Source organism: Ranitomeya variabilis, chromosome 3 (assembly GCF_051348905.1).
Source record: "Ranitomeya variabilis isolate aRanVar5 chromosome 3, aRanVar5.hap1, whole genome shotgun sequence".
Lineage (NCBI taxonomy): Eukaryota > Metazoa > Chordata > Amphibia > Anura > Dendrobatidae > Ranitomeya > Ranitomeya variabilis.
This window is the reverse complement of record NC_135234.1, coordinates 102,530,013-102,555,759: the sequence shown is the minus strand read 5'-3', so window position 1 is coordinate 102,555,759 and position 25,747 is coordinate 102,530,013. Positions and strand designations below refer to the sequence as shown.

Below are 25,747 nucleotides of genomic sequence, written 5' to 3'. Positions count from 1 at the left end.
TTGCTCCTCCATATGGTCACCGGCTTCTAGTAATGGATAGGCGACTTACTCGAGAATATTGGTTGAAGCCCCCCAACAATGGCTGCTTCCACCAGTAGTTACTGAAAGAAACAAGTCAGGCCACCAAAAACTGAATCTACAGTGATGGTCTGGTCAATCTCAGTAGATACTTTCTGTAACAATGTAGCAGAGTTAACGTCTAACAAAACAACAATTAAATATTAATCCAATTTAGAAACAAAAAAAAAAAGTATAATATTTCTTTGTGAATTATCAGGAGCATTTGGAAGTCCAGAAAGAAAGTGCTATTTACCAATGTATAGCAGAAGATACCGGCTGTCTTATGTTACGGAACAGGTCTCTATTTCCTAGAATAATACGCAGGCGGTATATTCCAGTGTTCTGCATTACAACCAGTCCTGAATCTACTTAAGCTTTGTAGTACAAGGAAATCCAACACTTTTAACCAAAATTTTTGTTTAATATTTTATCAGGCTCTTAACAGGTACGAGGCAAGGAAAAAAAAAAAAGTTAAAAAACTATTATATTGGGATGATTGTAATAAAATCACATGAAAGAATTTCAGCCCTAAAAATATAGAAAATGTATGTAACGCACAAGACTGAAAATAGTAAAGTGTAATTGTAACAGGTAGCCAATCCTTTTATTGTACTGACCTATATGCGATTTGTTCCATGAGTTTGTGTTTTATCACTTTTACTCCAGCATCCCATGCGTTAAGGCACACTATTATTTCCTCTGGTACAGAAGGTAGCGCTGAGTGGATTAACAAAATGATGCCAACTAGAGTCTTCCATTTTGGGTACATTAACGGGAAAATATTAATCAATTAATGAACGACTGGGCTGATAGGGCTGTTATACCGAAAATGTCCTCCCTTTCGTTCTTCATAGTACTAGAAGTTACTTTACAAGATGCTTTTCTTTATAATGTAAAGTTATAACAATTTCCAATGTACTTTTTCTTCCTCACAGTTTTCGGATCTCTGTTTGCAGTCACTTAACCTTAAAAGAAGTTGTCCACTTCTATGACATTGATGGCCTCTCCTCAGGCTAGGTCATCAGTGTCTGATATGCAAGGGTGCAACCCTCTGCGCCCCGCCGATCAGCTGTTCCCGGTGTCAGTGGCGACCTGGGACTGCTCAGTTATGGAGCTTTATGGCGCAGCTCCGTCGGTGGAATAGTGGCTGCGGCCGGGTGTTTCACATCTGTCCACTATGGAAGTGAATAGGTGGTGGATGTGCAGAACCCAGCCGCGGCTGAAGGAGATGCGCTGTGCAGCTCCATAGCCGAGCAGTTCCGGTCGCTGCACCCAAACCTATCAGACATAGATAACATATCCTAAGAAGACGCCAACAATGTTCAAGTAGTGGACCACCACTTTCATTTTTATTCTTACTTCATTACAGTATTTCCCATTACAGTAGATTTAGCAAAGGTCTAACTCGGGAGAAGTTGTGCGTCTATTTGTCCATCACAAGACCAAATTTTTATCCTCTCAAAGCAAAATGATGGTTCCCATTGAGTGACTTCAAGCAGAGGACTTGAAGACTGTGAGAAATTGATACAGAAGAAAGTATATTGGAAAACTATACAATGTTTCATGAGGAAATGAATAACCTTCCAACTGGGAGTGCCACGAATAAAAAGAAAATAAAAAAATTCACTGGCACAGAAAGCCCCTTTAAGCAACCATTTTTTTTTAACCTTTGAGCCAATTAAACTGTAGTCCGGAGTCACATACATTAGATGGACCACATACACAAGTCCCTTGGTCGTAACACAGTTAGTAGACTGTACATGGCCTATGGATTACCTGACAAACATGGAAGATCTCCTTGTATCATGTGCAGCGGTGTAGTATTCAGTGTAGTCCTATACATTATTGCTCAGTGTTGCAGTAATACAGTATTTATTGATGTTTGGACTACAATGAGGCGGACGTGGCAGCCGCGGGCGTACGGCCCTGTGCAGTATAAGTGCCAGCTGCACACAGTTGTGTATAGTGGTTGCTGGACTGTTCAATTTGCTATATTCTGTGATTTTGGTTTATCTACCAGCTTAGGACTAGTTTGCATAGAAGACCACCGTTTCCAATTGATTACTGCATGTCTCTTAGGCTACGTTCACACATCCATGTGAATTTTACCATCTGTATCGCACCCGTTTTTTTTATTTTTCTTTCCAAAGAAGGAATGTCTTTGTTCCCAAGCCAATACAAAAACCCCTGGAAAGTCACATGCAAAACAGAAGCCTTCCAATTTGCTTTTGTTGATCCACATTGACTTGTATGGCCGAGTCTGATCTGCAAACGCTGATCAGAATAGGACATGTTCGGAGTGGCCTGGACCTCACATACAGGTCTGTCAGGTCAGTGTGCGGTCTGAGAAAAATCAGAGCACACAAACATCACAATATAGAATAAAATGCAGGACACGGGTGCTGTGCTGCCGATAATCACCGTCCAAAGAAGCAAGGATGCAGGTAAGGCTCCTTTATTGGTAAGATATTCAGGCCCGCTCCGCCGCCTATATCTCCACCTCATATTGGGTTTATTGCGCAAGGAGGCGCGGTGTCTCGTTTTTATCTCTTGCCGCAGTGGACAGCACACAGACATGTCAGACAGATGTGTGAATGTAACACAAGGAAAGTATGGCTTTAAGGATCCTTTAGCTATAACAGACACATTGTAATAAATTGTGTGTGTCACGGAAGAGAGGCTGGTTAGGATTTAGTGACATAAGTCATGCATTGGGTTTCCACGCCATGAGGTTTTTGCACATGAAAAGACAAGAAAACGGCATGGAAAAAAAAGCCATGTGATTTTATCACAGCAGCCATGGCAATTCAGGTTTTTCCTGCCCTGTAATTCTCACCCACAACTGCACCTGCCGCTGGCACTCTGGACCGGAGTGTGCGGCTACATGTATTTCTATGCAGCCGAGCGCTCCGGTCCGAGTGCCGGCGGCAGTGGCAGGTAATGAGACGTGAGACTCGTGTGAGTTTCTCGCAAGTGTGACCCCGGTCTTAGAGGTTTTCCACTTAGGACAATCCCTTCTGAGTTTTTCCCATCAGTGTTTCAGGGGAATTGAGCAATTACAAGCGCTTCCACGGGTAGCAACATGTGTCTGAAGGGAAGCAGAAACCCAGCATCCGCATCGGCTACTAAACTAATAGAAAGGGTTTGACCACAATTACTTATACATTAAATAAGAAAGTTTAGGTAAAATAGAATTATATTTCTTTTATAAATGACTATAATTCTAGTGAAAGAACTGGAGTAGCATGGGCAGGGGAAGGATGAGAGCGCGACAGGACAAGCATCTGCGTATGGCGCAACTATCTTGTGTCTTTTACAATCAGTTGTGAAAATTTTCAGGCGTTTTGTAAGAAAGTTTTCTTCCTGACTGGAGGATGATATCTGGCAAGAAATAAGATGTACCCTCATAAAGATCGGCCTGGACACTGCCTCTCTGGATGAATCAGGACCTGTTTGTATTCCAAAATGGCAGCAATAAAAACTAGCCCTAGGGGTACGTGGCCACCATCAGGAACTGCTGCGGGTTTGACGCTGGACATTTATACAGCGTCAAACCCACAGCGTCCAGATATTACAGCATAGTGGATGGGATTTCTAGATCACTCGCCGACACGGACATGCTTTCCAGACCGCAGCATGTCAATTTCCATCGCAGAGATGCTAGTCTCCACAACAGAAATGTCCACAATAGAATGTATTGGACTGGGTGAATCCGTACGGTCAGTGAACACCTGCGGATTTGCCTGCATTCAATACACGGCAGCACTTTGGACGCAGCAAACATACGCTGTGTCTAAAGCGCGGCTACTTCCGGACTGTGGCAACATACCCTAAGGGTATGTGCACACGCTGCGGATTTTGCTGCGGATCCGCAGCATTTCCGCAGCTGCAGATCCGCAGCGGTTTCCCATGCATTTGCAGTACCAAGTAAAGCTATGGGAAATGAAATCCGCATTGCACATGCTGGGGAAAAAAATGTGCGGAAACGCAGCGGTTTATTTTCCGCAGCATGTCAATTCTTTGGGCGGAATCCGCAGCGGTTTTTCACCTGCTCCAATAGGAAACTGCAGGTGAAAACCCGCAGCGGAAACCGCAATAAAAACCGCGATAAATCTGCAATAAAAACCACAGCGGTTTTGCACTGTGGATTTATCAAAACCGCTGCAGAAAATTCCGCAATGGAATCCGCAGCGTGTGCACATGGCCTAACACAGATCCAATACCTGAAAGAAGTAAAGCCGTGGGTCACAAAATGTGGCGACACGAGCAAAGGTTCCAAAATTCAGAAATTTTTAATACCACTAAAGTACTAATTATAAAAAAACTACTAAAAGTTTGCTCTCACCGTAATAATGACCTGTAGAATAATGTGGCCAGGTCATTTTTAATGTAAGAAGAAAACCCCAAAAGATGGCAGAAATAGAGTTTTTTCACCATTTCACACCACTTGGAATGCTTTCCGCTCTGTGATAAATTGTATCGTAAAATGAATGTTGTTAATCAAAACTACAACTTGTCCTGCAAAAAACAAGCCCTTCTATGGCTATGTGGATGGAAAAAGGGGAGGAAGAAAATAAAAAAACAAGGGGTTAAAGAATTCTTCTGTCTTTGCTCTCCATAACAACCAATCACGGCACAACTTTCATTTTTCAAGAGCAGAATACAAATTGAACGCTGTGCTGTGACTGGTTGCTATGGGCGATAAAGACTTTTTTCTTTTTCTTTTAGACAGTTTGATAATTCTCCTTGATATTTAGGGGTCTCCAGTCTGTGGATCTTCAGCTGCTGGGAGTTATAGCTCTGCCACATCTGGAGAGCCACATGTTAGGGGAAAGCAAGTAGTTTTATAACCTAAACAATGCACAACGTAGTCAATTATTCCTACCTGACAGCAGAAAAATACACTGTGATTAGTGATGAGCGAACATACTCGTTACTCGAGATTTCCCAAGCACGCTCGGGGGTCCTGCGAGTATTTTTTAGTTTTTTTAGTGCTCAGAGATTTAGTTTTCAGCACCGCAGGTGAATGATTTACATCTGTTAGCCAGCTTGATTATATGTGGGGATTCCCTAGCAACCAGGCAACCCCCACATGTACTTATGCTGGCTAACAGATGTAAATCATTCAGCTGCTGCAAGGAAAACTAAATCTCCGAGCACTAAAATATACTCGGAGGACCCCTGAGCGTGCTCGGGAAATCGCGAGTAACGAGTATATTCGCTCATCACTAACTGTGACCCAACGACAAAATTTTTTTTTATAAAATAAATATCACATTTTATTAGCAAAAGATTAAAAAGCCATACTTATATAGGGACACGAGAAAAACAGGTGGGTGAATCAGAGTCAGTATACGAAAAAGGTAATGTTCTTAATAAGAAAAAAAAAAACATAACACTACCAAGAAAATGTAAAAATATAGTAAAGAAATACCTGTACAACATAAATACAGGTATATAAAGACCGATGTCAGTTCCGCAAAAACAGGTTCAGCCACCAGACTGGACACGCGTTTCCCACATAGCCTAGTCACAGGTCTGATGGGTGAACTATTTTTATGGAACAGACAATGATCTTTTTATAACTGTATTTATATTATACAGATATTTGTTCCCTATATTTTTTTATTTTTCCTGGGTAATATTGTAAATGCATTTTTTTAATCATATTATAGCCTTCAGTGTCAATCCCATTGTGATTAATAGCTATTTTTTCTTTTTAAAAATATTATTATTAGTCTCCTTTTTCCCATAATAGTCAGTTCATCCACCAGTTTTCCTTGTGTACCTACTTGATTTTAAACAAGATTTTTAGTCTTCCGCTAATAAAAATGTATATATTTTTCATTATACGTTTAGAAGTATTTTGTTAGATGGGAATAAGACGGTGTGGACATCTTGGTGCAAGTAACAGAGAGAATTGATTGATCTACAGTATAACAAATATAGGTTTTAAAAAGGTAAAGTAGAAAACGAAATAAATACAATTGTTAAAGGGCAAAATAAACAGTAACCTCTTTAAAATGTTATTACAAGTAGTAATTTTCTAAAAACCTGCTGACGACAATAGTATCAATATTACATTTTTTCCTTGCCTCTTTTACCACTAAGAGCCCGTTTTCCTTATTTGCAAGTTTGTTTGCTTTTTTTTTTCGTATTGTTCGTCGAGAATTTAAAATGATCTTAACCTGAAGTGCTACCGCATCTTACCAATGCTTGTAAAGAGCATTTCATTCATTTTACTACACTCTTGTATAACAAATGTGGTTCTACACATTAAAATGTTTCTACTAAATAATACAAGCTCATTGAGGTTTAGCATAGGGAGTACGCTTTTATAACAACACTCCCATCCCCTATAAGATAAAGGGATTAAAAAAATAAAATAAAAAAAAAAGATAATATTATTAAAACATAAGTAACAAATGCACCAAATAACGTCATCAAAAGATGCTGACCTAAGACACAATGTTTCAATGATACACGATAAGATCAAAAGAAAAAAAAAAAATCTTTAAATCAATAATATACAGTATGACAACTACATCTTGTAAATTATACCCAATACTGCCGGCAGTCTATCCCTCTAAAGAATATTTGCCCCCGTTTTCATCCCTTCCTAACAATCAGATAATAAAATACAGCACCTATAAATAAGCAAAAAAAATATATATATACTGAAATCATCTATTGTTAGTTTTTAAGATATGGCGAGAAACGAGCCTAGTTCAGCAAATCTTGTCGAAGCCATAGCAGATAAACCAGCTTATTGAAAAAGGTGGCAGTAATGCACTCTATGTGTGCACAGGTACATAAGAAAATACACAGACTTATAAAATTGCATACACGGGTATTCCCACACGTCTCTGTTCTCTCTCACACACATATTGACAGCAAGAAGGAACAGGATACAAATTGGAATGGGTGTCGTACTTTCGACGAGAACAGACAGTTGCGGAAACGATCGCTCGGAGCCACGAATGCCGTTTCGTCAAATGGTTATTTTGGTTCTAGATTTGTCTATTTACATTGTACTATGTCAGAGTAAAGAGGTTGCTTCGTTTGTTTTGTGTTTTTTTTCTACATTTTTTATTATATTTTTTTTTTATACATAAAAAGTTCATTATTAGTTAGCATTTTAAAATGCCTCTTTTCTCTGCATCCTGCTGGCAGCATATTTGGTAACAGTTAAACTTATAAAACAAAATTGGCCTTGTAAAGAAAACAAAAAAATATATATAATATATATATATGATATATATGTGTCGGGAATACTGTAAGGATGTATTAACAGTACAGGTCTGCCATTCCAACTTGTACCCTTTTACCCTCCCAAAATATGAGGTCTGATCAGCGTGCTCTGTGGTTAGAGGTTAAAAAGCAGATTAGAAAATACCTAAATTCAGATCTTTTTTTTTTTGTCCTGATTTGGCCTAAAATGGAGTGTAATAAACAAATCCTGGTCTGGAAAAGACCAGAATCGGTTAAAGCTATGAAACAATGTGCACTGGATATCTAGTTTCACTACCAAGAAAACACTACATCAGCTACCACAAATTAAAATAGTTTCCTGATGTGACTTTAGTTAGAAAATAAGTGGATTGGTGTATTTTTTTTTTATTATTTCAAAGTTCCGAGCAGGTTTTTTTTTTTTTCCTTTTTTTCATTTTTTTTTTTTTTTAACTTCTTGAAAATAGGTTTCCAAACTAGTGTGTTTAGAGTCAGATGACTGTGCAATCTCTTTGTGGCAACTGAAACACCTACTAAAAAGGAAAACCAAAATAATAAAAAAAAAGACAACCTTTTTTTTTTCCTGAAAAATCTCCTCCTTTTCCTGGTATAAGAAGATCATAGTGTATTATCGCTCTGCGGCCATTTCATGGCAGATAAAAAGCCCCCATTTATTTTGTGGGTTCAATATTTTTTTTTCGCTTTTTTTTTTTCTACTTTTTTCTTTTTTTTTTTTAAGCCCACACTTAAAAGGTGGGCACAAGGCAAAGCTGTAAGAGTTTTTCCAGAAAGTGTGAAAATCACTTGGGTAATAGTAAAAACACTTCAGGGTACAAAAAGCTTGACTACATATTTCAGTTTTCGTCCTCGAAAACACAACATAAAATTGGGCTTAATGCTCCTTTTGTATTCTATATGCACCTTGGCCTATGGCGTTTTTGCCCTGTGGCCTGCAGGGCGGTAAGTGCGCAATACGATATAACCAGTGAAAGGTCCAGTTTAAAATCCCCAGTTTACTGGAACCAGGGTTAATTTAATTTCAAAACTCCCATTCGATGGGTTCTTCTCGACTAGCGGCCTTCTCTAAACGGTGAATTATACTGTTCAAGTTTGCGGCTTTCTTTTTCCTCAAGGAGTTGTCCCGTGTGTTTTTGGAACTTGCTGTCTCAGAAAAGTTGAATAAGCTCTGGATAGAGCTTCCTTTCTGTGAACTTGTACTTGGCACACTGGGTAGTTTCTCGGAATCTTCATTAGACTTGTTGAAACCCTCCTTTGTGGGGACCAAGCTTGAGGCAGCTGAGGTAGAGGCATGCTTTTCAGTAGCAGATTTCGGTGTCGTCTCTGAACTCTCTCCAGAACACCGAGATCCAGGAAGGGAAGTCCGACTCTGCTTTCTCCGACCTCCCTCAACCTTTTCAACTGGGCTGTCTACTTCTGACCGGCTGCTGTCCGATTTCTCAGTAGGTTTAGCGTCTTCACCCTCTTCAAAAGCTGAATCGGTCTGCCCGCCCTGAGACTTTATGTTGTCGCTGAAGTCATCTCCTTCAAGGACACTATGTTTCCCATCAGTTGTGCTTTCCATATCTACACCATCACAGCTATCTCCCTCTGAACTGTGGGCTGCTCTGCTGCTTGTAGCTGATGGAGAATCACTGGAACCAATTTGTCCATGACCACCTGCTTGAATTTCTTCAATGAACAGTTCTCTACGAATACGAGACCTGAGGGGAGAAGGGGAAGCAGTTTTACAATCACAGTTTATGCTTAGGTCTATCTCTAGCCAGCAAAAAAACAAAACAGAACACAAAACACATGCAGTCACAAATTGCTTAACCTCTTAGTGACCGAGCCAATTTTGAACTTAATGACCAACCCAAATTTTACAATTCTGTCCACTGCCACTTTATGTGGTAATAACTCTGGAACGCTTCAACAGATCCCACTGATTCGGAGAATGTTTTATCGTGACATATTGTACTTCATAAGAGTGATAACATTTCTTCAATAGGACTTGCGTTTATGAAAAAATGGAAATTTGGCAAAAATGTGCCCTTAAATCAGAGAGTCATGTCACACAAAATATAAGTAATGTAACATTTCCCTCATATCTACTTTAAATCAGCACAATTTGAGAACAATATTTTTTTGTTAGGGAGTTAGAAGGGTTAAAAGTTGATAAGCGATTTCTCATTTTCCAAGAAAATCATTTTTTTAGGGACCAGATCATATTTGAAGTGATAAAGTACCCAAAAATTACACCATTATAAAAACTTCACCCCTTCAAGGTGCTCAAAACCACATTCGAGAAGTTTACTATGCCTTCAGTTGATTCACGAGAACTGAAGCAATGTGGAAGGAAAAAATGAACATTTAACTTTTTTCACTAAAATTTTACTTTAGACTCAAAACATGTTTTATTTTTACAAGGGTAACAAGGGAAAATGAACCACAAAATTTGTTGTGCAATTTTTCGTGAGTATGTACATACCCCATTTGTGAGAGAAATCTACTGGTTGGGAGCACGGCAAAGCTTGAAAGGGAGGGGAAGGAGCACTGTGACTTTTTGAAAGCAAAAATAGCTGGAATCAAGAGCAGACTCCATGTTGCGTTTGGAGAGCCCCTGACATGCCTAAACAGTGGAAACTCCCCACAAGTGACACCATTTTGGAAACCATACCCCTCAAGGATTTTCTCTATGGGCATAGTGAGCATTTTGAACCCACATGTACGACAAATAATTTCATACCATTAGGTTGTCATATTAAATATGTCATTAGTGTTGAGCACACGTGCTGCTACTAAAGTTTGCATCGGGTATTCGGGTATGCACTGAATATCGCAGGTGCTTGAGTAACATGCTCGAGTTCCTGCCCCGCATGTTTCGCAGCTGTTAGACACTAAAAAAAAACCATGCGGGGATCCGCAATACTCCGTACATACTCAAACACCCAATGCAAACTCGAGTAGCGAGCACTTGTGCTCAACACTAGCCGTCAAATCGCAATTATTTATTTTTTTACCTTTGAAAAAAAAAAAACACCAAAAACTATTTTAACTCCAACCTTAAGGGTATGTGTCCACGTTCAGGAAACGCTGCATTTTTGACGCAGCGCTGAGCCGCAGCATCAAAAACGCAGCGTCCAGATGTTACAGCATAGTGGAGGGGATTTAATGAAATCCCGTCTCCACTGTGCATTAAAAAACGCATGTGTTTTTCCCGCAAAAACGCACATGTGTTGCGTTTCTTCAAAACGCACCATGTTGCTACAATGAGCAAAACACGCAGGAACACCGCAGGTGACCTGCCAGTGACCTCAGGTGCATTTTTGGTCAGGATTGCATAAAATCCTGACCAACGCCCGAAGCAAACCTGAACGTGGACACATACCCTTACACAACCCTAACCCAACCGTAAAGCCAATCCTAACCACAACCCTAACTGAGGGCTGTCCCACACGTCCAGATAATTCCGGTACCGGAATAAATCGGTACCGGAGTTATCCGTGTCCGTGTGCCTGGGAACTCACGGAGGCCATACCTGCGGCACACGTGTGCCGCCCGTATGGCGAGTGGGTACCACACGGAGCGTGTGGTACCCACTCTGCATGGTGCTGAAGCTGCGATTCATATCCTCTCTGCAGTAACGTTTGCTGCAGAGAAAATATGAAGAATAGTGTTAAAAATAAAGATTTAGGTGTCCGCCGCCCCCCCACCCCCTGTGCGCCCCCCCGCTGGTCAGAAAATACTTACCCGGGTCCCCCGTCGGCTGTCGCTCCTTCCTGGTCTTGCCGCGGCTTCTCCTGCATGCGGTCACGTGGGCCCGATCATTTACAGTCATGAATATGTGGCTCCACCTCCCATAGGGGCGGAGCCGACTATTCATGATTGTAATTGATCGGCCCCACGTGACCGCATACAGTAGGAGGCGCGGCCAGACCAGGAAGGAGCGACAGCCGACGGGGGACCCGGATAAGTATTTTCTGACCAGCGGGGGGGCGCACAGGGGGTGGGGGGGCGGCGGACACCTAAATCTTTATTTTTAACACTATTCTTCATATTTTCTCTATAGCAAACGCTGCTACAGGGAAGATATGAATACCGGCTTCAGCACCATGTGGGGGGGACAGCGCTTACTGTAGCGCTGTCTCCTGCACGCACACGGACCCCAGACGGAGAATGTCCGTGTGAGGTGCGTGTTTTACGCGGACCCATTGACTCTATTGGGTCCGTGTAAAACGTGCGCTCCCACGAACACTGACATGTCTCCGTGTTTGGCACACGGAGACACGGTCCGCAAAAAATCAATGACATCTGCACAGATGCATTGATTTTTATGGGTCTACGTGTGTCAGTGTCTCCGGTACGTGAGGAAACTGTCACCTCACGTACCGGAGCCACTGACGTGTGAAACCGGCCTGAAAAGAATGGAAAACAATTAAAACATTTTTTTTTTATAATTTTTATCTAACTAAGGTGATCAAAAAGGGGAATTTGATTTACCATTTTTTTTTCCTTAAATGAAAAAATAAAATAATAGGAAAAATTCCCTATTGTTGCCAGGTATCATCCGGCAGATCTCAGCGGGCGCACTTTACCCGTCATTTTTTCCCAGAAAGATGACATGGAGGGCCGAGGGATGGAGCACGAGGTAATGGGGGATGGCGGATTTATCGGGTGAGCTCAGGGGACACCATTTCTCTTTTCACTGATATGATGTTAGATCATATGAGAGGAGAGAGAAATTAATTTTAAATGAAATGAGAGAAATTATTTTTTTTCATGTGATCGCCGTTATTCAGTGAATAACAGCGATCATGTGGCAGGGGACTGTAAAAACTGGCCTCTGATCATGTTCTCCAGTGTCTCAGCTACCCCCGATAGCTGGGAACCCAGAGATTTTTCCAGCGCTGAGGATCACTATACCCTTATTTCTCAGTGCTAAGGAATAAGTGCCCTTAGCTGCCATAGTTAAAAGGCGTGTCAGCAATCATTAGGGGGCTAAAGGGCTTTTCCCACAAACAAAAGTAGATTTTAATCACTAGACCTTAATAAGTTCCACAATTTGATGGGTTTAAATAAAATGTTCCTGGGCGGGGATCATCTTATAAATGTGCCCCTGCTGTGTACTGTGTAATGGCTGTGTCTGACTGTACAGGGACATGGTCTGGTCATACCACAGCTCCTGAGCAGGGGAGGAAGCACAAAAGTATATAGACATTACAGCAGGGGATCACAGCTAGAGATTGGCGGACCCCTGAATGTTCGTGTCCGGCCGAATAGTTAAAAAAAAAATGGGGTTCGGGCACCAGAGCAGTACTTGAACCCTGACCTATTCACTTGAATGGGGGCCTGAACATCCAGTGTTTGCCACACTGTCATGTGCATGACAGCATGGAAAACACTGCCTTTGATCGGATCGGATGTAAAATCATTACCGCCGGTCAGACAGCTGCGGTTCTCACGCAGTCAAATGACAGCGTGAAGCCGCAGCTGCGATGGAAGGTAAAAGGTTACCTCCGGTCACTAGCGACGGGCTGATGGGACTTCTACTCCCATCAGCTTACGCCTGCTGCCGCTAATAACAGCGAGAGCAGGTGCGGCTGATGACAGTATTTAACCCCTTCATGACCGTGGGATTTTTCGTTTTTCCGTTTTCGTTTTTCACTCCCCTCCTTCCCAGAGCCATAACTTTTTTATTTTTCCGTCCATTTGGCCATGTGAGGGCTTATTTTTTGCGGGACGAGTTGTACTTTTGAATGACACCATTGGTTTTACCATGGCGTGTACTAGAAAACGGGAAAAAAATTCCAAGTGCGGTGAAATTGCAAAAAAAGTGCAATCCCACACTTGTTTTTTGTTTGTTTTTTTTTGCTAGGTTCACTAAATGATAAAACTGACCTGCCATTATGATTCTCCAGGTCAGTACGAGTTCATAGACACCAAACATGTCTAGGTTATTTTTCACCTAAGTGGTGAAAAAAAATTCCAAACTTTGCAAAAAAATAAATAAATAAAATTGCGCCATTTTCCGATACCCGTAGCGTCTCCATTTTTCGTGATCTGGGGTCGGGTGAGGGCTTATTTTTTGCGTGCCGAGCTGGCGTTTTTAATAATAGCATTTCGGTGCAGATACGTTCTTTTGATCGCCCGTTATTGCATTTTAATGCAATGTCGCGGCGACCAAAAAAAACGTAATTCTGGCGTTTCGATTTTTTTTCTCGTTACGCCGTTTTGCGATCAGGTTAATGCTTTTTTTTTATTGATAGATCGGGCGATTCTGAACGCGGCGATACCAAATATGTGTAGATTTGATATTTTTTTTAATTGATTTATTTTGATTGGGGCGAAAGGGGGGTGATTTAAACTTTTTTTTTTATTATTTTTTTCACTTTTTTTTTTTTAACTTTTGCCATGCTTCTATAGCCTCCATGGGAGGCTAGAAGCAGGCACAGCCCGATCGGCTCTGCTACATAACAGCGATCATCAGATCGCTGCTATATAGCAGAATTGCAGGTGTGTTGTGAGCGCTGACCAAAGGGTGGTGCTCACAGCCACCGGCGATCAGTAACCATAGAGGTCTCAAGGACCTCTATGGCTACAATATACAAGCATCGCCGACCCCCGATCATGTGACGGGGGTCGGCGATGCGCTCATTTCCGGCCGCCCGGCCGGATGCGGTAGTTAAATGCCGCTGTCTGTGTTTGACAGCGGCATTTAACTAGTTAATAGCGGCGGGTGATCGCGATTTCACCCGCCGCTATTGCGCGCACATGTCAGCTGTAAAAAACAGCTGACATGTCGCGACTTTGATGTGCGCTCACCGCCGGAGCGCACATCAAAGCAGGGGACCCGACATCGGACGGTATAGTACGTCCGATGTCGGGAAGGGGTTAACAGCCGGCACCTGTGCTCTAAATAAATTTTGTATTTTTTTTTTTTAAACCGTTGTGGCTTTTTTTGATAACCAGCCAAGAAAAAATGACAGCTGCGGGCTGCAACCGTCAGCTGTCACCTTTAGCAAGGTTGGTTATCACGTATAGAGGTGTCCCCACGCAGTTTTTTAAATAAGTAATTTTAAAAACGGAGTGGGGGTAGTCCCGATTTGTAACAACCAGCCAAGCTAAAGCAGACAGCTGGGGGTTGGTATGGGGCCATGGATATTGACCCCCCAGCCTAAAAATAGCAGCCTGAAGAAGGCGCATCTATTAGATGCGTCAATTCTAGTGCTTTGCCCGGCTTTTCCCACTTGCCCTGTAGCGGTGGCAAGTAGTGTAATATTTGTGGGGTTGATGTCACCTTTGTATTATCCGGCGACATCAAGCCCACGGCTTAGCAATGGAGAGGCATCTATAAGATGCTTATCCATTAATAATCCTATACTGATATTGTTATTTAAAAAAAAACAACAACACACTTTTCCTTTTTATTTAAAAATAAACACAGTTATAGTTACCAAACGCTTATTCCACTGAAGCCCTTGTCTCTTGTAACAAAAATAAAACAAAACAAAAACAACCATATCTCTTATCTGTCTTTCTGTCCCACGCCATAATCCATGTCTGGGGATAGACAGTTCACCAGAGAAATTTCTCATATCTCCCAGTGAACTCTCTGAGCTCAGCACTGCACCGTGAGACTTTTTCTTACTGTGCTAGCGGTGATTTCACCAAGGTCACCGTACTTCAAGGGCCTGGCTGGGAAAACAGCCTCAGTGACCCGTGGTAACCTCGATGAAGTATCCGCTAGTCAGTATCCCTGAGCAGCTCATTCCCCAGTGGTTTTCAGCCTCGACGGTCGCATCTTGGCACTGTCCAGGTTGAAAACGGTTTAGAGGGATGGATATCCTTTAGAGGTGAGGGATATCCTTTTTATTTTTGTTTTTTTACAGGAGACCATGGCTTCAGTGGAATTAGCGTTAGGTGCCTATAACTGTGTTTGTTATTTTTAATTAAAAAAGTAAAAGTGTGCTTTTTTATTTCAAATAAAAGACTTTATTCTGGCTGTGTGTTTAATTACAATATAACTATAGGATTAGTAATGGATAAGTTTTATAGATTCCTCTCCATTATTAAGCCGTGGGCCTGAGGTCACCGGACAATACATAGGTAACATAATATGAACCCCATTTGCCATCGCCACAGTAGGTGTTCAGTACAAATCCCGAACTTTACTGTTGGGTTCGCCCATCTCTAATCACAGCTGATTATTTCTCTGAGGTAAAACATTGCTTAAAAACAGGCAGGGATATGTTTTACCTCACAAAAAGAATCAGCTATGTCAAAATGTCTTTATACTCTCTTTTGCCTCCTTCCCTGCCCAGGAGCTGCGGTATGATTAGACCATATTCCTACACAGTCAGACACAGCCATTACACTGTACACAGCAGAGGCATATTTATAAGATTATCTCAGCACAGGAACATTTGATTTAAACACATCCAATGGTGGAAATTATTATTATTCCAGCAAGTAGACTTTTGTTCATGGGAAAACCTCTTTAAGAAAGTGAACCAAGCTATCTAATGAGATTAACATGATGAAAGTAAGGCCACTTTTACACTGGATGTGAATCCATCAATATACCATACCCCTTAAACCCCATCAAAGGTCTTTCACCCAGGCAAACCAGTCCTCTTGCTTTGCACGGATGAGGGGCTAACACCCCGAAACAAGTGTCTGCAAATTAAGTTTTTGGTTTGGCTTTTTTTTCCCCCAAGTCATGTGGCAAGGACCTTAAATGGGCCGATACTGACTTTTGCTAATGCTATTTCCAATAGGTGGCGCTACAGTTCTTGACTACATCCTCTCTGAAGAGGCCATTTTCAAATGTATAATAAAGGAAATATGATGGCGCTTGTTTAATTTGTATGGTACAATGAAAGTTTGTTTGAAACTTGCATTATTGTCCTATCATGTGTATAGATGGGTGGATATACTGCTGACCAACAATGATTTTTAGGTCTTTGTAAAAGATATGGAACATGATTAATGAGTAAAAAGAAAAGCAGATTCTGATGGGTCCCCAAAAAGAGAAAGTGATAGTCCTTACTCCACCTACATGCAATGAATGACAGTCTTCTCTCTATGCCCTAAAATCAGGAGAGTTGTCAATCAATTTTTGTAGGCGGGGTAAACAGGACCCTCACTGTCTCATTTGGGAGTCATTTAAGGAATTTTACTCAGAAAACCTGATCCAACCTGAATAAACCTCTATATCACTGAGTGCAACTCTTCTCCTATCATATCCGGCTCTTGTATTGGGCAGCATAAGAGTACCAGCCTAAGCAGAGGGTACATAAAGATTTATTGTAAAATCCTAGGGGTCAGCCCAGTACCAAGCAGGAAGGTGCGGGTTCCATATTCCATAAACGCTGTTGCTGCTCTGAACTATACCAATGTGGGATAAGATGGATGGTGTTTCTGCTGTGCACGGACCACTTGTACAGGAGTTTTCGACATCCTCTGCAGTAATTGGGGGCATGGGAACCTAGCGCTCCCAATCAGTGTGGGTTGGAGGAGTCAGACCCCTAACCTAAGGAGGAGCCATGAATATATTTTTCATGACTACGGGTCCCATTATTTATTTAATATCAAAAATGTATTCTAGAAGTTGTGTTTCATGATATAATAATAATTTGGTCTCTCTTCTAGTTGCTGCAATTCCTGTTTGCGTAACAGATGATAGCGCTATTTGAATTAATGTCAGTGAAGTCTGATATGGCCATTTCTAGGCTGATGCACAAGGCTGGTTCTGCGGGGCAGCAGATTGGACAATAACCAGAAGTCCCCTTTTTCACAAAAGGCTCCTGAGGACGGAAACCCCGTGGAAAACCGTAATTTAAGGTGATAATACATGCGCTATACGTAGCGGTATTATGTTGACACTCCATGTATTGAGGTCCCACTTTGCTTGTTGCCCATTTTCTGTAAAACTGTTGACATTGACACATTATTTTGAAGATATTTCACGTGTTACATTCATATGATAGTGGGAAGATGTGAAATACCAATAAAGACACTGGCGTTTACCTGTAATTATGGAACCAGTTAATAACCGTGCTGGTTTTCAGGTTCAGTTGTGTTGCAAGCTCTTCAATGGTTTTCGGGGAAGGATATGGCTTTTGCTGGTAAGCCCGTTTCAAAGCCTCTTTCTCCTCAGGAGCCAACACTACACGTGGCTTCTTCAGCTGATGCTGAGGCTGCGGGCTGGAGCCCTGGCTGTAATCTATGCCTGCAGGAGGTGGCTCGCAGGGCTGGCTGTCACTCACAGAGCTGTGCCTTCTCTTCATGTAAGCTGGAAGAAACAACATTTCAGAGGTTAAGAGCACGCCAAAAACTGGTCAGCACTGGCATTACCAATAATACTGGGAATATTACAGAATAGGGTTCATATTCACACTGCGGCAGAGGGAAAAAAAAAAGGAAACACCGAAATGGGCCTGTTAGCTCTTTTCTCATGTCTATTTCCCAAAAAATAAATTAATACAATTTTGGTCCATTTTTTCAACTTTGCACTGTGCAGTTCCTATTATTCCTCCTGGAAATGTACTAATATATATATTATTTTATTTGTTTTCAACTCTGCTCTGTGCAGTTCCTGTTATTCCTCCTGGAAATGTATAATTAAATTAATAACTGGGTCTTACCCAGTCTCTTCTGCTTGTTGCCTGTCCTTAGCTGTGGTTTCCTAGCAGCTATTTTACCATGAAGGCCTGCTGCACAAAGTCTCCCCTTAACAGTTGTAGAGATGTGTCTGTTGCTAGAACTCTGTGTGGCATTGACCTGGTCTCTAATCTGAGCTGCTGTTAACCTGCGATTTCTGAGGCTGGTGACTCGGATAAACTTATCCTCAGAAGCAGATGTGACTCTTGGTCTTCCTTTCCTGGGGCAGTCCTCATGTGAGCCAGTTTCTTTGTAGCGCTTGATGGTTTTTGCAACTGCACTTGGGGACACTTTCAAAGTTTTCCCAATTTTAATTTTTCAGACTGACTGACCTTCATTTCTTAAAGTAATGATAGCCACTCGTTTTTCTTTGCTTAGCTGCTTTTTTCTTGCCATAATACAAATTCTAACAGTCTATTCAGTAGGACTATCAGCTGTGTATCCACCAGACTTCTGCACAACACAACTGATGGTCCCAACACCTTTTATAAGGCAAGAAATCCCACTTATTAAACCTGACAGGGCACACCTGGGAAGTGAAAACCATTCCCGGTGACTGCCTCTTGAATCTCATCAAGAGAATGCCAAGAGTGTGCAAAGCAGTCATCAAAGCAAAAGGTGGCTACTTTGAAGAACCTAGAATATAAGACATAATTTCAGTTGTTTCACACTTTTTTTTTGTTAAGTATATAATTCCACATGTGTTAATTCATAGTTTTGATGCCTTCAGTGTGAACTTACAATTTTCATAGTCATGAAAATACAGAAAAATCTTTAGATGAGAAGGTGTGTCCAAACTTTTGGTCTGTACTGTATATATATATATATATATATATATATACACTGTATATATATATATATATATATATATATATATATACACACATACATACACACACACATACATACATACACCCAGTATATATATATCTGCCCTACACAATCTGCATGTTCAGGGCATAGGTTCTACCTTCCAAAAAATACTAAAAAAGATAAATATATATATCTTTGTAGTTTTTGGAAGGTAGTACCTATGCCCTGAATATCCAGATTGTGTAGGGACGTTGCATTAACAAGGGAAATGTTAGCACCCTGTTATTAATTTATTTGTACATTTCCAAGAAGAATAACAGGAACTGCACAGAGCAGAGTTGACAACAAATAAAATAAAATTATATATATATTAGTATAGGTTACCACTCCACATAAGACTGGAGCGCAGCACATTTGCCAAACTACATTGCCGACCACGAAAAAGCTGAAACAAACTATAATGTACATCCAAGAATTTATAACAATTTTGCTTTATTATAAATCACAAAAAATCCAACTAAAAACACTTAAAAATGAAATATGTCATAGGCAACATTACAATCACATGCTGGCTAACCAAGATGCACCAACATCAACATAGGGAATATCAGACAAACCATGAAAACCCACAATACCACGTATATACATGTATTTATATGTAAAAAAAAAATAAATAAAAAAAAATAGTAATGCATTACAACATTACAATAAACTGGGATCCGACCACAAAAGGTCCATAAGTAGCATCTCTTAGCAGATGCCAATCCTGATGCATACATTTGTAGGGAGAAACCCCACACGTATCACAGCTTCCTCAGGGGGCAAGAGTGTGTACAAGGAATGGTAATACTTAGTTGTTCATTTTTTTCCAGGAAAAATGAAGCAAAGACACAATTCAGTGTTCTAAGTGAAAATACTAATAATTCTTAGGAGAGCAGCCAGGCAATGTTAATGAATAGTTTTATAAAAGACCATAACCAAGAACCAAATATTGAAAGAAAGATACATACACAAAGATTGTGATATATTCAGGTCCCTGAATAAGATGTCTAGTCACATATATTACCAATTTCATTCAAGCCTTAAAGGAAACCTGTCAGCACATTTCTACGTATGACCATAGTGGTACAGCTGTGTATCTTTTTATTTGCATCTACCCTACATGCCAGTCCTGAGAAATCTAGTGTAGTAGCCATATGCAGATTTAGCTGGGGGTGCACTTGGTATAAGCAGTCCCAGTGCACTGACACGCCCCACTGCACTTCCAGGCTGATTTGCATATGATTTGCACTTTACATTTCTCATGCCAGGCACATCATAATTCTACTAAAAAAGGGAGTATACAGCCAAAAACTACTTCTGTTTAAGAACATTAGCAAATGATGAGTAATTGAAGGATGTGCTCATTGCATTTTGACACTTTAACTAGCAGTGTAATATCGAGAGTGGGACATTCTAAGTCACTGTAACATTAATTTTAATGCCCATTTTACAGGACTCCATATACAATAAATACTTTTGATACTGGCATACTTAAGTATGCAGAATATGGTGATGTAGATGGACATTACCAATCTGGTATGGAATTACTATAATAGTTGTTAGCAGTCATTTCCAAAAAGTAAAGCAAGATCATCAGAAGTCTGTAATGTCTCATTCCACCACTAGATGGCGCATTAAGCAAAGTAATAAGTTAGTAAATGGAATAAACCTTACAAAAGGAAACTGCGGCACGTATGAGAAATGAATCACACGTGTTATATTTAAACCATGGCCAATTTTGTATTCATTTAGTCACATGCTTTTTTTTTTAGTAAGTCTTAATCCTTCAAATTTAGAATCTGAGGACATCATTAAATTTAGTATCAGTTGTTATGCATAGCAGTTACAGGAAAATATGTATAAGATAGAATAAAATAATTATGAATGTTTCTATAACGAATACAGTCTACATAAATACGTTAAATATAGTACCCGGGGCTATGAACATACATTGTGTTGCTACTATTAAAAGTGAGCCCCCCATATAGATACTGTGTACGCCGTGGGGTATAACAGGGCAAGAAAAATGGATGTAAAAAAGATTCTTAAAGAAAAACCTGTATGTATCATGGCTGGAATAAGGGTTTCTCTCCCTACATGCTGCTTTCAGATGGGGTAGAAAAACCTGATGATCGATTCCGTTTAAACTTAGAGTAAAGTATACTGACTATACAGTCAGAAAAGTAGGCTCTTACTTTAATAAAATCTGTTGAGAATGATCGTGCCAAACCCTGAGTAGCTTTCAGATCATGTCCACTATTAGGAGCCAGCAGTTGCGGCTAAGACATGTTATATTATACAGCCTGAAAAACTATTTTCTCTGACATTAGAAAGACTCTGTTTAAATTTGCATTATTCCTGAAATATGAAAATAACAGAAGTGCTGAACCCTATGCATGCTGCAGTGAATGTGATCCGAGCTGCAGTACTGAGAACGACCACTACATGGTGTAAGGAGCAGTTTTGAACCGGCTCTGTGTTTCCCGCATTTCTGGCGGCTGCAACACCAAGTAGGAGCTGATCCTGAGGGTACGTTATCATTAACTCAGTTTGTGAAGAACCCAGGGCCGTATTTAGAGTTTCTGCTGCCCTAGGCACTTTTAGTGCTGCCTCCCCCATTGGTGAGTATGACACTATCGCCAGTGACTTTGGCAAGAATCGCTGTTGTGAAAATAGCCTTTTGCAGCAGATCGGGCAGTTTTTTCGCATCTGCCGCGTAACAGATCACTTACGGCAACACTGCGTTTGGCTTCATTCATTCCCTATGGGATTTGCGGCACTTGCTGTGATCTGGCAAATGCGGTACCATACCTCCCAACTCTTGAAGGGAAAGAGGTATAAAGGTTGCGGGGCACTACGTGCGTCGCGGCAAATTTTAGGCCACGCCTCTGACCACACCCATTTCACAACTAGTCACACCCATATCCAAGTCCCAACCACACCCATTTAGCACTGCTGATCACACTGTTTCATATACAATAATTATAACCAAAAAAATATGGCCACACAATGCTCCATACTGTATAATGGCCACACATGATGCTCCATACTGTATAATGACCCCACATGATGTTCAATACTGTATAATGGCCCCACATGATGCTCAATACTGTATAATGACCGCACATGATGCTCAATACTGTATAATGGCCACACATGATGCTCAATACTGTATAATGGCCACACATGATGCTCCATACTGTATAATGGCCACACAGTGCTCCATATTGTATAATGGCCACACATGATGCTTCATACTGCATAATGACCCCACATGATGTTCAATACTGTATAATGGCCACACATGATGCTCCATACTGTATAATGACCGCACATGATGCTCCATACTGTATAATGGCCACACATGATGCTCCATACTGTATAATGGCCACACATGATGCTCCATACTGTATAATGGCCACACATGATGCTCCATACTGTATAATGGCCACACATGGTGCTCCATACTGTATAATGGCCACACAGTGCTCCATACTGTATAATGACCGCACATGATGCTGCATGCTGTATAATGACTGCACATGATGCTCAATACTGTATAATGGCCACACATGATGCTGCATGCTGTATAATGACTGCACATGATGCTCAATACTGTATAATGGCCACACATGATGCTCAATACTGTATAATGGCCACACATGATGCTCCATACTGTATAATGGCCACACATGATGCTCCATACTGTATAATGGCCACACAGTGCTCCATATTGTATAATGGCCACACATGATGCTCCATACTGCATAATGACCCCACATGATGTTCAATACTGTATAATGGCCACACATGATGCTCCATACTGTATAATGACCGCACATGATGCTCCATACTGTATAATGGCCACACATGATGCTCCATACTGTATAATGGCCACACATGATGCTCCATACTGTATAATGGCCACACATGATGCTCCATACTGTATAATGGCCACACATGGTGCTCCATACTGTATAATGGCCACACAGTGCTCCATACTGTATAATGACCGCACATGATGCTGCATGCTGTATAATGACTGCACATGATGCTCAATACTGTATAATGACCGCACATGATGCTCCATACTGTATAATGGCCACACATGATGCTCCATACTGTATAATGGCCACACATGATGCTCCATACTGTATAATGGCCACACATGATGCTCCATACTGTATAATGGCCACACAGTGCTCCATACTGTATAATGACCCCACATGATGCTCCATACTGTATAATGGCCACACATGATGCTCCATACTGTATAATGGCCCCACAGTGCTCCATACTGTATAATGACCCCACATGATGCTCCATACTGTATAATGGCCCCACATGATGCTCAATACTGTATAATGGCCACACATGATGCTCCATACTGTATAATGGCCACACGATGCTCCATACTGTATAATGGCCACACATGATGCTCCATACTGTATAATGGCCACACATGATGCTCCATACTGTATAATGACCCCACATGATGTTCAATACTGTATAATGACCCCATATGATGCTCAATAGTGTATAATGCCCCCCTCCCATCTTGTATGCATGGCTCATCTTCCTCCCACCCCATATGCATGGCTCATATCCCCCCGCGTATGCATGGCTCATAATTCCCCCCCCCGTATGCATGGCTCATATCCCCCTATGCATGGCTCATAATTCCCCCCCCTGTATGCATGGCTCATATCCACGCCCCCAGCCCTCCTGTATACATGGCTCATATCCCCCCACCTCTTGTATGGATGACTCATATTCCCCCCTATGCATGGCTCATCTCTCCACCCCCCCCTATGCATGGCTCATCTCTCCACCCCCCCCTGTATGCATGGCTCATATCCCCCTATGCATGGCTCATAATTCCCCCCCACCTCCTGTATGCATGGCTCATAATTCCCCCCCTGTATGCATGGCTCATATCCACCCCCTGCCCCCCTGTATGCATGGCTCATAACCCCCCCACCTCTTGTATGCATGACCCCCCGTATGCATGGCTGATCACTCCACCACCCTCTTCCGCTCTCCGCTCCTTCTCCCATGGCGCGGGCGGCTTACCGTCCTCCTTCATCCCCCCTGTCCCTCATACTCACCTGTCAGCTGTCTCACACCGAGCGGGCGCGCCGACATCCCTCCGGCTCTGTCCTGACTCCCGGCGCAAAGGCGCAGGCTCGCGGCACCTTCTTCCTGCGTGAGCGGTCACGTGATACCGCTCATTAAGGCTCATGAATATGCGCATATTCATGAGCCTTAATGAGCGGTACCACTTGACCGCTCACTCAGGACGCTCTACATAAGCTGAGACCAGGCATCGCTGGAGCAGGGTGAGTATCGTCTTCAAGGAGGGCGGTGGTCGGAGGGTGGGTAGTTTGGCTGGGCCCGGGGGGGGGGGGCGGGCGAGGGTTGGGGCGGTCGGGAGGTGAAAAAACAAAACAAAACAAAAAAAACCCTTGCTCCGGTGCCGCCCCCCGCATCGTCCCCGCCCTAGGCACGTGCCCTCGAGTGCCTAGTGGCAAATACGGCCCTGGAAGAACCCCTTTAACAGTGTGGACACATTAATGTGGATATATGGTAAATGGAATATTTATGTGTGCTCTGTTTCCTTGGCAAAGGTTCCCAGGCAGCGATGAGATGTGCTCAATTTGGTTCATATTGGAGCACAAGATGAAAATTCAATAACTCTCATTGAAAGTAGTATGGCGTATGGCTTTTGGCACAGATACACTGCATGCATTGCTAGGTATAGTCATATCATAGGATATCTATTCTCATGAAATAATTGTTTGCGCTTTGTAACCTGGTTCGTTATCAAACTCAATAACTTTGCTAAAATTGTTCTCGGTGACATATGTAGACATGACATAAACCACAAGATACCTGGGGCTGGAAACATGTCTGCTCACAGTGTCTACTCCTTGGAGCTCTACAGCGTCCTTAATCCTCTAATTTAATGTTCACAGCAGAGGTTGTAGTATGTTATTTGCTATTTGTGCAACGCTCTCCAGGATGCCCTGCCACTGACAGATAACTTGGCTAGTATGGATTGGATTATACTACAGGCTATGTGGTGTGTCTGTACTAAGTGCACCACTGTAACCAGCAGGATGGCCGTCTCCTAAAAGCACTAATCTGACAAGCACAGTGGGGTACCTGAAGACCGATGGGCCCCGATGCAAGATCTAGACCAGCCCCCCATCCTGGTATATACACTCCCTCCTGACAGAAGTTATGTCGCTTATCCATGTTATGTAAATAAAAGCCTATAACCTGACGTTAAATTCATCCATTGGTTGCATAAATTATTCTTTTGAAAGCTAAAACCCTCCGAAATGTGGTTTAGGTTAAGAAAATAAATTGGCATCAATGCAGAAATATCGATCAGTTAATGGACACAGAATGGTCAGATTTTGGCAAGACAAAAGTTTTGTCGCTCACAGAAAGTAATGTGATATTCAAACAAATAATTAACTTAAAATACAAATATATGTTGCATAACATTGGTGAATGAAGTTGTGGTGCTATTAGAGTCATATTTAATATTTTGTGTGACTTCCATGAGCTTGGAGGACTGCATCCATGCGGTTCAACAATGATTCATACAATTCATTAATGAAGTCATCAGGAATTGCAAAGAATGCAGTCTTGCATGCCTCCCAGAGTTCATCTAGATTCTTTGGTTTTGTCTTCCAAGCTTCATCTTTCATCCTACCCCAAACATGCTCAATGATGTTCATGTCTGGTGACTGGGCTGGCCAGTCCTTGAGCACCTTGATCTTTTTTGCCTGGAGGAACTTTGTTGTAGGAATGGATGTATGAGATGGAGCACCATCCTGCTGCAGAATTTGACCCCTTTTATGATTTGGAATATAAGAGGTAGCTAATACTACTTGATATTTAAGGCTATTGAGTTTGCCTTCCACCTGGC

The 25,747-nt window shown here is 41.7% G+C and overlaps 1 protein-coding gene across 3 annotated transcripts in view; it reads right to left on the bottom strand.

The window, feature by feature from the left end:
• The window catches only part of CUX1 (cut like homeobox 1), a 447,664-nt gene that overhangs the window by 75,103 nt on the left and 346,814 nt on the right, over window positions 1-25,747 (bottom strand). For 2 of the 3 annotated variants that reach the window (XM_077294435.1, XM_077294436.1), the window contains 2 exons: window positions 17,320-17,584; window positions 7,742-9,011 (listed from right to left, as the gene is read on the bottom strand). The exons of the other annotated variant lie outside the window; for it this stretch is intronic. In XM_077294435.1, coding sequence (XP_077150550.1) covers window positions 8,330-9,011; window positions 17,320-17,584 — 947 coding nt within the window. In that variant the 3' untranslated portion in view covers window positions 7,742-8,329. Of the gene's footprint in view, window positions 1-7,741; window positions 9,012-17,319; window positions 17,585-25,747 lie in introns of those variants that run through there. 3 annotated transcript variants of the gene reach the window in all.